At 45.3% G+C, this 12083-nt stretch overlaps 1 protein-coding gene across 1 annotated transcript in view; it reads right to left on the reverse strand.

The window, feature by feature from the left end:
• The window catches only part of LOC126522911 (urocanate hydratase-like), a 45538-nt gene extending 38837 nt beyond the window's left edge, over nucleotides 1-6701 (reverse strand). Inside the window, exons 1-2 of the mRNA XM_050171754.3 lie at nucleotides 6419-6701; nucleotides 3259-3389 (exon numbers count right to left, since the gene is read on the reverse strand). Of these exons, the coding sequence (XP_050027711.1) occupies nucleotides 3259-3389; nucleotides 6419-6544 (257 nt within the window). The 5' untranslated portion in view covers nucleotides 6545-6701. The remainder of the gene's footprint in view (nucleotides 1-3258; nucleotides 3390-6418) is intronic.
• Between the last annotated feature and the right edge of the window lie 5382 nt (nucleotides 6702-12083).

Here is a 12083-nt window from a genome sequence, read left to right on the forward strand (position 1 = left end):
TGCTCCCACTTTCCTAGGCGGCGTTGCACTTGCTTGCCTCCGCTCGCGACATCCCGCGGGGTAAGGGATCGTAGGCGGCTGATCCTTTCTTCAAGGCGACGTTGGTTCGCGCAAAGGGCCTCCCCTAGAGTCGGACAGTTCGCGGAAAGGGTCTCTCCTAGTGTCGCACAGTTTGTGAAAAGGGTTCTTCCCTTGGTCTCAGACACACACAGAGAGAGAGAGAGAGAGAGAGAGGCAAGGGGAAAGGCAGGGAGGTTAACCAGAGAAAAAGATCCGGTTGGCTACCCTACGCTGGGGAGAGAGGGTAGGGGGAGGTAAAGTGGTAACAAAGTAGAGATAAGGAAAGGAAGGCACACAGAGGGGCCTGTAAACACTGCGGAGCGCCCGCCAGACCGGCTACCACTCGAGACAGCCATAGTAATTTAGGAATCCATCCTCCGTTTCGGTTGAGCAGGGTCTTTGAGCATCCTTTTTGCCCGGGGTGCTACACGCCAATCGTAACACTCCCCACTAGAGCGACGAGTATCCCGCGATTGCACTCGTGTACAGTAAGACGTGAAAGTGCGCGCGCGTTCATAGGGGGTACGTCATTGCTTTCGTCACACTCACTTCTGGCGGTTCAGCGATTCAGCTTGCTCGTATACCCCAGAAGGCGATCGCTCGATCGAGGCTATGGCTTTAGTCGATAAACGCACTTCCTTATGGTACATTTTGAGAAGGCCTAAGGTTCCATCTAAAACAAGCTTTTGGAGAGAAATGCGAAACAGGCATAAATAACACAAACACATCAAACAAGTTGAATGGCAGAAACTAAAGACGCCCTTTGCCATTCCTCAGTAGGTATGTACTACACAAATTCAGGTCTAAAGAGACTTCCAAATGTGGCAAACATATTTCACAATGAATTACTAGTACGAAAACAACACGGACGATTTTTTAGCGAGCAATCCAGCCGACAACAAAAATGCGACCTTGTTATAAATTTAAGCGAAAATAAAGCAGCGACAAATACAAAGTATCCTAAAGCGAAAGAGAAACTCAGGAAAGAGAAAGAGAAACTATAAGAGAAACTCAGGTCCCTTGTTACGCAGAGCTCCTTTGGATCGTCCGTGACATTCCTGCTGGCTGCGATGGAATTTCGTCCCTTCAAATCCAAATCGAAATCTTTATTTGCACATCATATGTCGGGGAGCATAGCCAAAAAAGCCACCAATGGCAAGTCGAAGGACTGCGCCCCGTAAGCGTGTCAATACATTGCCACGTTTTGCCAAGGAAGAGCTTTTGTGTTCGATGATAACCTGTCTTCATGTTCGCGCATAGAATTTCTTCTTAGACGCTTTTATTCTGAGTCAATAAACTTGTTTTGTCAATGTTCTGTCGTTTTCTTTCCTAGTTTGCAAATTATTTTCTTAACTTGTGACTTTTCTTCCCTTGGTTTGTGTTTCGTTACCTTTTGATTCTTTTTCTATCCCTCGTTTTCTTTCTTTTTGTGCAGTTGCGTTTCATTGAGCTAATATTTTTGATTGGCGGCTGTCTAGAAGCTAAATTTATCATAGAGCTAATAAACAAACACACCATCGATCTTTCTGTTCATCCCCACTGCGAGCTCTGTGACCGATCATCGCGCTGTGCTTCTTGTCACTTTGGCACCAATCTGTCCGCGCCCAGGGCTGCAGTGCCTCCTGATTGATTCTCCCATCCGTCACTGCGCAGAGGTCAGCGCACGCTGGAAGCAGGCTCTATACTTGAGACATCGCAGCCATCGATCCGCGCACAGTGCTCATGCATTGAGGAAAAGCAACGTAGCAGACGGAAATCAAGCTCTTCGTCCGGTCTTCGGTTTTCGATATTGTCTTACGTCGGCCTGTAACGTTTGAAATGAAGTGTATGACCGGCTGGCCCAATCTTTGACGTTATAATGAACTGGTCGAGTTGCAGTTTAGCCAGCAGAAGCGCGATAGCAGGACATTGAAATAAAGCAAAAAAGAGAGAAAGAAAGAAAAAATGAAATAAAGAAAGCGAATGATAAATGAAAGGCGGGGACGTTAATCATGCAGAGTGAGCCCTTGGTGCACTTGTGGCAGGAGAAAGTGAACAAAACACAAGCGCCGCTCTGAGGAGATTACACGAAATAGTGTAGCTCGCTCTGTTTTGTTGAGATCATTAACTAGCTCTTTGGGTTTCTGCGGCACGTTGAACTTTTCACAATGACGACAGCTCTTAAATGTCCTTGCATCCACTTGTGCAGTTGTATATTATCGCGCTGCATCGGACAGCGCTGGTGCAGCGCTTGGCGCTGCCATGGCTATAGCCCGATCGGTGTACGAAGCATGTCCAGGCGTCAAATGTCGAATTCCACCACGTTGCCAAATTCGCCATCTTGAAAGCTCTGATTGGCCCTGGGAGTTGCTACAGCGTCTCTGATTGGCCCACATCGAAATGCGGCCGCCGTCTTGTCGGGACACAAACGGCATCGTGATTAGACGTGCACAGCGCGTGCAGGAGGACGACAAGAGCACGAGCGCACATACCACACAACGCGCTTCTGCGGGGCTCGTGTTCGTGCTATGAACGTCCAATCATAGGAATCCTAGCCCCCCTCCCCCTCTAGAAGCAGAACATTCTACTGTAATGTTCAACTGCAGTTGCAATTGAATCTTATGAAATGCACTTAGTTGTTATGCCGTTGCTAGAAACATGTATGCTGCGCACTTTTTCAACGTCCTTTCTTTATAACATAACTCAGAGTTTCTTACGAGGTGCTGTTTACGTCAATATCAATACGAAGAATACCTATACCCGCCGTGGTTGCTCAGTGGCTATGGTGTTGGGCTGCTGAGCACGAGGTCGCGGGATCGAATCCCGGCCACGGCGGCCGCATTTCGATGGGGCGAAATGCGAAAACACCCGTGTTCTTAAATTTAGGCGCACGTTAAAGAACCCCAGGTGGTCGAAATTTCCGGAGTCCCCCACTACGGCGTGCCTCATAATCAGAAAGTGGTTTTGGCACGTAAAACACCACAAAAAAAAGAATACCTACAACGAAAGCGCTTGCGTTGGTGCGATATGGGCGCGTACTGTGGGCGTGTTCGCAGGTGTAGTTGGCACTTTAGCGTAATATCTTATATATGTCGCATGCCAACTGAAACGCACACGTACGTGCACGAATTATCATAGTCATGTGCGTGCGAGCGAGCGTGCGTGCGTGCGTGCGCGCATCTCCCGCCCTGTGACTGTGCGTAATGAAGGACAGCTCACTTCATGGCAATGGTGGGCACGAAGCGGTACATGTAGATGTGGCCGTAATCCGAAAGCTCCTGCGCGAACTCCGGCGCAAGCGTTTCATGAAGTGTCTGAGGGAAATACCGTAGAGCATTCTTGAGGGCCGTCTGAAAGAGACAAGAAAACCTGTCAGCCCGAGCACTCCGTGCAGATGGTTAACCAGCGAAGCTGAACCGTGCGGCGCTTGTGTTTATCACTGGGTAAATCCCGACGGTTCATTGAAGACTTCTTCAGTTATCGGTTACGTCTTTGTGTTTCTGATTGATTGATTGATTGATTGATTGATTGATTGATTGATTGATTGATTGATTGATTGCGACGAACGCGTTCGCACGGTATTGCCGAGGAGCGCCAACGAGCCAGCTGTGGAAAAAGACAACGATGCTGGAGGCATTGTTAATGATAACAGCCTTTTTTCTACATGCGGACACGATACTGGGGAAAGTAACCCTTAACAGCTTCGCTGTAAAAAAAGAAAGAAAGGGGTGGGGGGGGGGGGGGGGCAGGAGCGGCGATAAAATGCTCTTGTGAGAACACTGCTTATAAATTCGAAGTGTATTTCGCCTTGCGACGTACTTATCATTTTTTCTGGACCAAGATAACTAAAAGCGCATTTCGTAGAATATTTGGAGTTATCCGAAAATGAACATAAACTCATCAACATTATTATCCTATTTAATTATATCCCCGGATGAATACATTTCCCTGAGATCTCCGATCACCGTTATCGTGCATCTATGCTCAAGTGGAGATTTCTATATGCCCTTGCTCCATCTGATTTCGTGCCGCTTTTGAATCCGTTTTTCTTCTCTTGGCAACCATTCTATCACTTTGATAGGTCACCGGTTAATAGTTCTGCGAATCAGGTGACCTCCCCAATTGCTTTTTTTTTTCTAAAGTCAGCAGTTGATTTAAATCAACCACTTTCGTGAGCTCTCTATCCCACGCTACAATCTTTATACACCTTATCTTTACGTCATGGTTTGCTTGTAGTATTGTCCATAAACAACAACCGGCAATGCAAAAAAGGAAAGCAATACATTCGTTGACTGCCCATGGTTGTCCAAGGGTTTCATGGGAATACGTCTGTACGTTTTCTATAGACTGCCCCGACTGTGTGCTGATAAACAAGAAAAAGAGTTTAAGCGGTGCTCATGATCCTTTTCGAGTCCACTTTGCTGGTTGCAAGTCTACGACGCAGTGGATACGAATGATGGGCATACAGACATCTTTAAACAACCGTCAAAACGGAACAGAACGCGACCATCGCAGTTGTCATTACGTTTCGATCAGCTCGTACGGATCCTACATTCTCCTCATGGCGCGTCTGTACGTTTGCTCCGATGTTCGAGAATTGTTCGTTCATCTTCTTCAAGGTTTCGGATCCGCCAAAAGCCGACGTGGCACTTGGAAAAGGAAGTGCTGCTTGTTGAGCGCATGCGGTCATTCAGTTGTGCGGTAATATTGTAGACTATATGGACAACTGTGTCGACATTTAGACAAGGCTTTCAGCTGCAACTGCAAGAACTGGAAGTCATTCACTTATTTCTGTCCTGTAACTGGATACCAAGCTTCTGCTGCAATTTCTGTCTCTTTCCCAGTGTTTCACCATTGCTGAGGGACGGCGATCCCATTACTTGTTCGGTCTCTAAATGTTACACTGCATCATTACGTTTAATTACAATAATGTTAAGCCTTCTCCGTTCATTGCACCACAGGATTCGTCGCCGCTCCGCCGTAGTAGAATGCCGCGCAAAAACCATTGAGACACCGCAAAATTTGAGGTTCTTATCTCTCTCTCGCTCTCTCTCTTCTTTATATATATATATATATATATATATATATATATATATATATATAGCCAGAGGGAAATGCTGCTGAATTAGATGCTTGCTTAAAGTGCTCTACAGCTTTTTTCATTGCAATTTTTTTTCTAAATTTAATACTTGCTAAGTTGGTTAACTAACCTTGACTAATTGTGCAGTTAAGCTGAATGCAAACAAATAGTGTGACTTGCTCCATGCAGTTGCCGACAACATCTATTTCGTCACGTCCGCCCAGGAGGCTCCGGTATAATTTTATACCTTGGCTAAAGTTAGCTGGGCCACCCTGTATAGTACGCTTCCATTACCTCACGTGTGAAGTCAGATTCTTGCTTCCACCGAGAATCTCACCGAAACATGGTTGACACATGCAGGCGCCGAAGTGTGCAGACGTCTAAATAACACGCAGGTGTAATATTGCTGTTTTCTTCAGGGTTAGGCCCTGTGTTGCTAAAATGTTCAGAAGTTGCCACAATTAAGTTGTGTCAAAGTTGCTTGTATATCATTTTTAAAAGGAAATTAGACATCCACCCGTTCGTAGCAATTGCTACGAAGGAAACACATACGGGTTCCTCGAAAGAAAAGCCTCATAGTTGAAGAAAAATTCGTCCTGGTCCTGTATATCATTCCACCCTTAAAGGTGTAAACTATTTTACAAAGCAGTTTATTTCCACAAGTTCTGCCTGCGTTTGCCTTCTTTGGCACCGATTCTCTTACTCTGTTTCCAGTATTTAGTGCTCGTATGTTTGCTACTTCTTTTTTCTAAAACGTGTGCTGCACCATACTGGTCTCGTGTATAAATTCTTTTTTTTTATCGATACGTTCAGCCTTTCAAGATATTGCAGGTCGTGGGTCACTGCAACGCCATTAAAGAAGCAAATAAAAAATAAACAACAAATCAAAAGTTTGAGCGCGAGCGAATGTTAAGAAAATATGAAATAACACTATAGGGAGAATTCAATACTATCAACTGCAATATTACTCTATCTTATGATCGCTGTACTTAGCGACACACTTCGTATTTACAATTTCAAGAGACAGTGTCTCCGCAGATTACAGAGGGGATGAGGGGGGGGGGGGAGAGAGAGTTAAGAAGACTTCAATGTGCTGCAACTCATGATAATTGGTCTCATATGCTTATAATAATTCGTTCTACATGTGTGTCGGTGAGACATTTTTATGCATTCATATTTATCTATGTTTACAGAAGCGTGGCAAAACGTGAAAGGAAACCTCGAAGCTAGGTGTATCCTCAGGGTTTACAGAGCAGCATGACTCGTTTTTCGAAAACAAGAATGAACGTCAGGACGTACCTCGGTCTCTTCCGATGTGAGCGGAGCACTTCTATTGGGAGCGTGGGCAATTTTGGGGTTCCTCGACCTGGGCGGAGGCAGAGGGTCCAGGGGCAACCCAGAGCATATCTCTCTGAGCGTGCTCATCTTGCAGATCTCTCAAGTGGCAATCAATTCAGCTTGGTAATCAGTTGGACTGGCAATCAGTTCACCAGCTAATCAGCTGAACTGGCGATCGGTTAGACTGGCAATCAGTAGAAAGAGGGTGTCGGCTCAGACTTTCCGGTACTTCTCTCTGTATGGCGACGGCTGTCTTTGTTCGGGAAAGAATAACAACTTTATCGTTGCGACTGGAACTATATAAAGGCCAAGGCCTTCGATACGTCATGGGCTACACAGCTGCTGCGGCAACTTCGCAGTGTCGGGAGAAAGTGACTCGGAAACTAGGAAGAAGGAGAGAGACAGAGTATGAAGAGAAGGTAGGAAGGTTGACTTCCTTGTGTCACCTATGGACAACAAAATTTATCATATAAAGCGTCATTTTTACAATGGCCCAAAGAAAAGAAAACTCGAAATTAACACCATTATTAATGTTTACTTCTTTTTTCCATCCACATTTTCAATTTTGAGCCCAATTTTAAGCGATAGGCGACGGCAGGATTGAAACAAACTTTATTTTACTGCTTACTGGAGACGCGCAACCAAATTAACTCCCGCAGAGTATGCCTTGTGTTGCCGTTCCGGTAGGTAGGCTGATTCCTGATTAAATAATGGAATATTAGGTTAAGACACTGCTTATCTGTTGTTTGTCGCTGCCTGTAAAACGAGGCCGTTAGCCTCGTCAACACCTTAGTGGCTTTTTGTTCACGGTCCTAAAGCAACAAGAGATGTTGACATAAAGCTGAATTGAATTACTGTCAAATTCTGGCGTGTTGTCGCGTTCCGCCATGTTGACGTTTCTAGCCAACCAGAGATCGCGCGGCGGCGTTGTGAGCCAATCGGAACTGACAAGATGGCGAACTTCAGAATATGGCTGAATTCGACATTGTTCGGAATATAACAGCCCCGGCTTCGAAGCGGAGTTTTGGAAATGGTATGATCGAAGAACTGTGGACGCTCCTTAAACTAGTTCTCTGCCGCCAGCACTTTCTTGACGAACGAATCGTCCGCTTCCTTGGGCACCATCGGCAGCAAACCGGGGTCGTACTTCGTGGCTCGCTGGATGCTCTCGTAGGCGTATTTGTTGCCAGACCAGCTCCTACGGCACACCTGTAGCATGAGACGATTGCTACGTCATTCCGAGTTGCTATGGAGTTCTCTACGAATGAAGGGCATCGATAGTAGTGTCATCGCGAGCGTGACACGAAGACAATGTCATTGAAGACAATGCCAGCCGCGCAGCCAGAGTTGCTAGCGTGCGTTCCTTGCTTCTTCCTAGCGTATTATGCCGTTCGCGCGAATGCGACAGCGCATCAAACCATCTTATTGTCGCGTCGCGTTCAAGCAAACTGGGACGACACACTTGGAAGAAGCAACACGTTATGTGATTCTAACACGTTCAATTGTACTTGCAAGAACAGATGTAGACGCAAGCAACGATACCTTAAAATTCAAATCGATGCGCGAGACTCCTAACCCGCCTTCAGACGATACACGGCTATCTCAGAGCGGTGAAGCCATGCCTGTGCTCTGACAACCCACGAATTTAAAGTGGACTCACTCATCGTTGTTAACGTCCCAGGAGATAAGCGTCGTCAGGCGCCCATTCGTTTCTCAAACGGACAGCCGACATCACTTGATTCATTCACCGAAGTGTTAGTTACAGACCTAATTACAGCGATGGACTGCACTTTCGAAACGTTAATGCGATAGAGTTTTGAGACCCGGAGGCGAGCAGATGACTCTGCGTACGTGATATGCGTGCCGCAACCGTGCAGAAGAAGCACAATAGGCAAACCTTTAAAACTGCAGATTGCGTGTGATTTTATCTTGCATATACCACAAGTTGACGGCTGTATCAAATGCTTTCGAATCGATATATACTAATAAGGGTTGTTTTTTCGAAGAGTGCCAAACATTTCTCAAAATAAGCTACTCAAAAAAGAAACTACGATTTTTCAGAAACTCGATAATTCGGAATGGTAGACGTCGGGAAACAGTTTGTGTTCTATTTCTTTCTTTTTTTCGCATAATCAATTAAATAAGAATTTATGATCTATTTATTAGGCGCAGTAAAGCGGCTGCTGACAACGTAAACCACTTGTAGCTACTGACGAGGTGATCTCATATCAATTTTCAAATCACGCAAGAAGTCATTTTCCTAGCCCCTGTGTCGCGAGGAAGTTTCTCACTTTTTTCCTAGGGAAACTTAGAACTTAGCTCTCGAGGTGTGTAGAAGAGCACGCGTACGGGTGGTAAGTCTCTCTATACTAAAGAGCTTCCCATCACACAACCACAGCTAAAGATAAAGCTGGGCGGTGCGAGCCCGGGACGTTTCGAACCATGCCAAATTCTCTACTTCGCCTTACAATGGCTTACGTCTAGGTCTTGCTGAGCATGCTACGTGCTGCAGGTTTGACGTAGTAGTTCTGCGTAAACCCGCAAGGTGGAGAGAAGTAATGAAAAAAGGGGAAATCAGACATCCACCCGTTCGTAGCAACTGCTACAAAGGAAACCCCTACGGGTTCCTCGAAAGAGACAGCCTTTCGAGAAACCCGTATGGGTTTCCTTTGTAGCAATTGCTACGAACGGGTGGATGTCTGATTTTCCCTTTCTTCAGTGCTGCAGGTTGCGCACCATCTCTCCTTCTGGTACGCTGCACTTGTGACGTTATCGCTGTGTGTGTGTGTGTGTGTGTGTGTGTGTGTGTGTGTGTGTGTGTGTGTGTGTGTGTGTGTGTGTGTATGTGTGCGTGTGTGCGTGCGCGTGCGTGCGTGCGTGTGTGTGTGTGTGTGTGTGTGTGTGTGTGTGTGTGTGTGTGTGTGTGTGTGTGTGTGTGTGTGTGTGTGTGTGTGTGTGTGTGTGTGTGTGTGTGTGTGTGTGTGTGTGTGTGTGTGTGTGTGTGTGTGTGTGTGTGTGTTTTCTACCCTCTTTACGTCCCTTTTTCCCCTGTTCAGGTTCACCTCTTTTCACCGCTTTTCGCCTTGTCCTCCCCTGTAATCTGCACTGAAAGCAGGCTCAGGTTGAGTCACGTCTACAACGTCAACAGCCGGCAATCTTGCTTGAAGGCAAGCTTCTCTGCGTTTTTCATACATTTTAGTGCATAAGGAAAGAGAGCGAGAGAGTCAAACTATTTCAAGGCAGAAATCTTTGACGGCGTGCATATGACCGCTGACAGGCTACGCTGCAAGAAGATGAGAGCGTATTAAAGAATTCCAAAGGAGACTGGCGAATAAAAATGAAAGTAAAAATATAGTACATCACGAGAGACAACATTGCTGGAGAGAGAGAGAGAGAGAGAGAAACGAAGAGGGAAAGGTGGGGATGTTAATCGATGACGGGCGCGGTTGGCTACCCTACACTGGGGCAGGGGTAGGTATAAGAGGCAAGAATTAAAAAAAATCCGGGGACACCCAAGGGCTTCTTATGAGTCGTGAATGCGAAAGCATAAATGTTCAATTGAACGCCGCTGAGCGATCCTTCGAGTTATGAAGTCCTCGCGGGCAAGCGAGCGCGTTAAGACGCTTGGCGCATTTTGATTTGGCCTTACCGAGACGCTAGAGCCTCGGTAAGACCAAAGCTTGCGCTGACAGGGAACGCGCGGATAACAGAGGCTTCTGAGAACGAGAGAGAAAGTGACGTGGCGTCGCGGCGACGCCCTCTCCCCTCAGGTTACACCTGGCACGCTATGGCGGCAGCATGTGTTCCCTTTCGCCCGCTCTGCTCCGCCCAGGCACGCTCATGACGTGGCGTCGCAGACAATGAGAAATTAGGTGCCGTTTCGCTCCTACAAATGACAGACGCCGTCTTTCGTGCTCAACGGGTCATTTCATGCTTTCGCATCAACAAAAAGAAATGCAGGCTGTAGGAAATACGAGCCTACAGATGTTGGGTAACTGCATGAACAATTTCCTTTTGAGATAGATAGATAGATAGATAGATAGATAGATAGATAGATAGATAGATAGATAGATAGATAGATAGATAGATAGATAGATAGATAGATAGATAGATAGATAGATAGATAGATAGATAGATAGATAGATAGATAGATAGATAGATAGATAGATAGATAGATAGATAGATAGATAGATAGATAGATAGATAGATAGATAGATAGATAGATAGATAGATATCACACTTTGTAAAGTGACACTCACAAAGGCTTGTTATTCTGCTTCAATATTTTCTCGAGCTCGTCACGCACCACTGATGTTGAGCAAGCCTTTGAGCACGAACGTGACCAGGTTCTCTGTGAGCGCCAAATCGTCCTTAGATCCAGTCGTGCAAACCAACTTGTAATTGTTTCTTAAGTGTTATTTTTCTTTGACTCTTCTCCCTGCTTCGCGGTTTTTGTTTCTGGTCTTCTATGGATAAATTGAGATACTGGATTAAGTTGAGTTTATTTGCAACAATGTTGCGGGAGAGTAGGAAGAAAAAGCTGCTAAAACTTCATGAGAGGACTTGGCAACCCTGCACACAGGTCGGCATATACAATGCATTGCGCTCATGCATACAATGCATACAATGCTCATGTACAGACAAAACATGCTTGCGTAAGCTACGTGCCAGGAATTTATACAAACATTTCCGATAAACAACCAAATGAAATAAACAATCAGCAAGATTTTACACAATCATGAATGAGTTCCTGGTAACAATGGTATTCCCAGTAACGCCCTTCGTAGTTCTTTGAATGAAATTTGTGAGATATGAAAGGGCTGTTCTCTACTAACTTCATTTAGTATTGTGGGTCTCAAGAAATGTAGCATGTGTTTGCCATAAGGTGTGCGACATAATTTGCCAGTCTTCCGGTTTGCGTGTGTCATATTTTGTTATGCTTGTTTCTAGTCCAGCTAGTTTTGCTAGTGCGTCATTACTGTTAACTGAACCAAAGTTTTACTGACGACACAAATTATAAGTGTACATGGAGTTGACCTTAAAAATACTATGTTTTATTAAAAAAAGTCTCCCGTGCGAAAAAGGTATGAGAACTTACACATTAATCGAACCACACGCTTTTGCAACACTGCAAGCTTGTTGACATTTTCATTTGTGGCTGTACCCCAAACCAGCACTCCATAGTTAATCATTTGTAAAAAAAAAAAAAAAAAAAAAAAAAAGAGAGAGAGAGCGTTGTAAAGAAGCATATTGAAGGTGCAGGGCATTCAAAAGAAACATCACAGTGCGTCACACCAAAAGTTCTAGATAACTCACTAATGGCGTGGTTCACGTGGTCACTACTTGCCACTAGAAATAAATAAAATAAGTAAGTAAAAACGTCCGATGGTGGGTTTCGAATCCTGATGTGTGCTCGTGTGTGCTGAATTACAGATTTAGCCACTCCAGGAAATCTGCGGTCTTAGTTCTCCACAGGCTCTGCGTAAAGGGGAGCGTAGGTAAAAACCATGTTCCGGGAGAACTCAGTGGAGCAACCAGACATGCTTATCATTGTGCAATTCAGTAGCAGAAAGTGTTACTGACGCTGGCATTATCGGAGCACGTACGCTGCGAGTATAGTATAAAC

This window comes from Dermacentor andersoni, chromosome 6 (assembly GCF_023375885.2).
Source record: "Dermacentor andersoni chromosome 6, qqDerAnde1_hic_scaffold, whole genome shotgun sequence".
Taxonomy (NCBI): Eukaryota; Metazoa; Arthropoda; class Arachnida; order Ixodida; family Ixodidae; genus Dermacentor; species Dermacentor andersoni.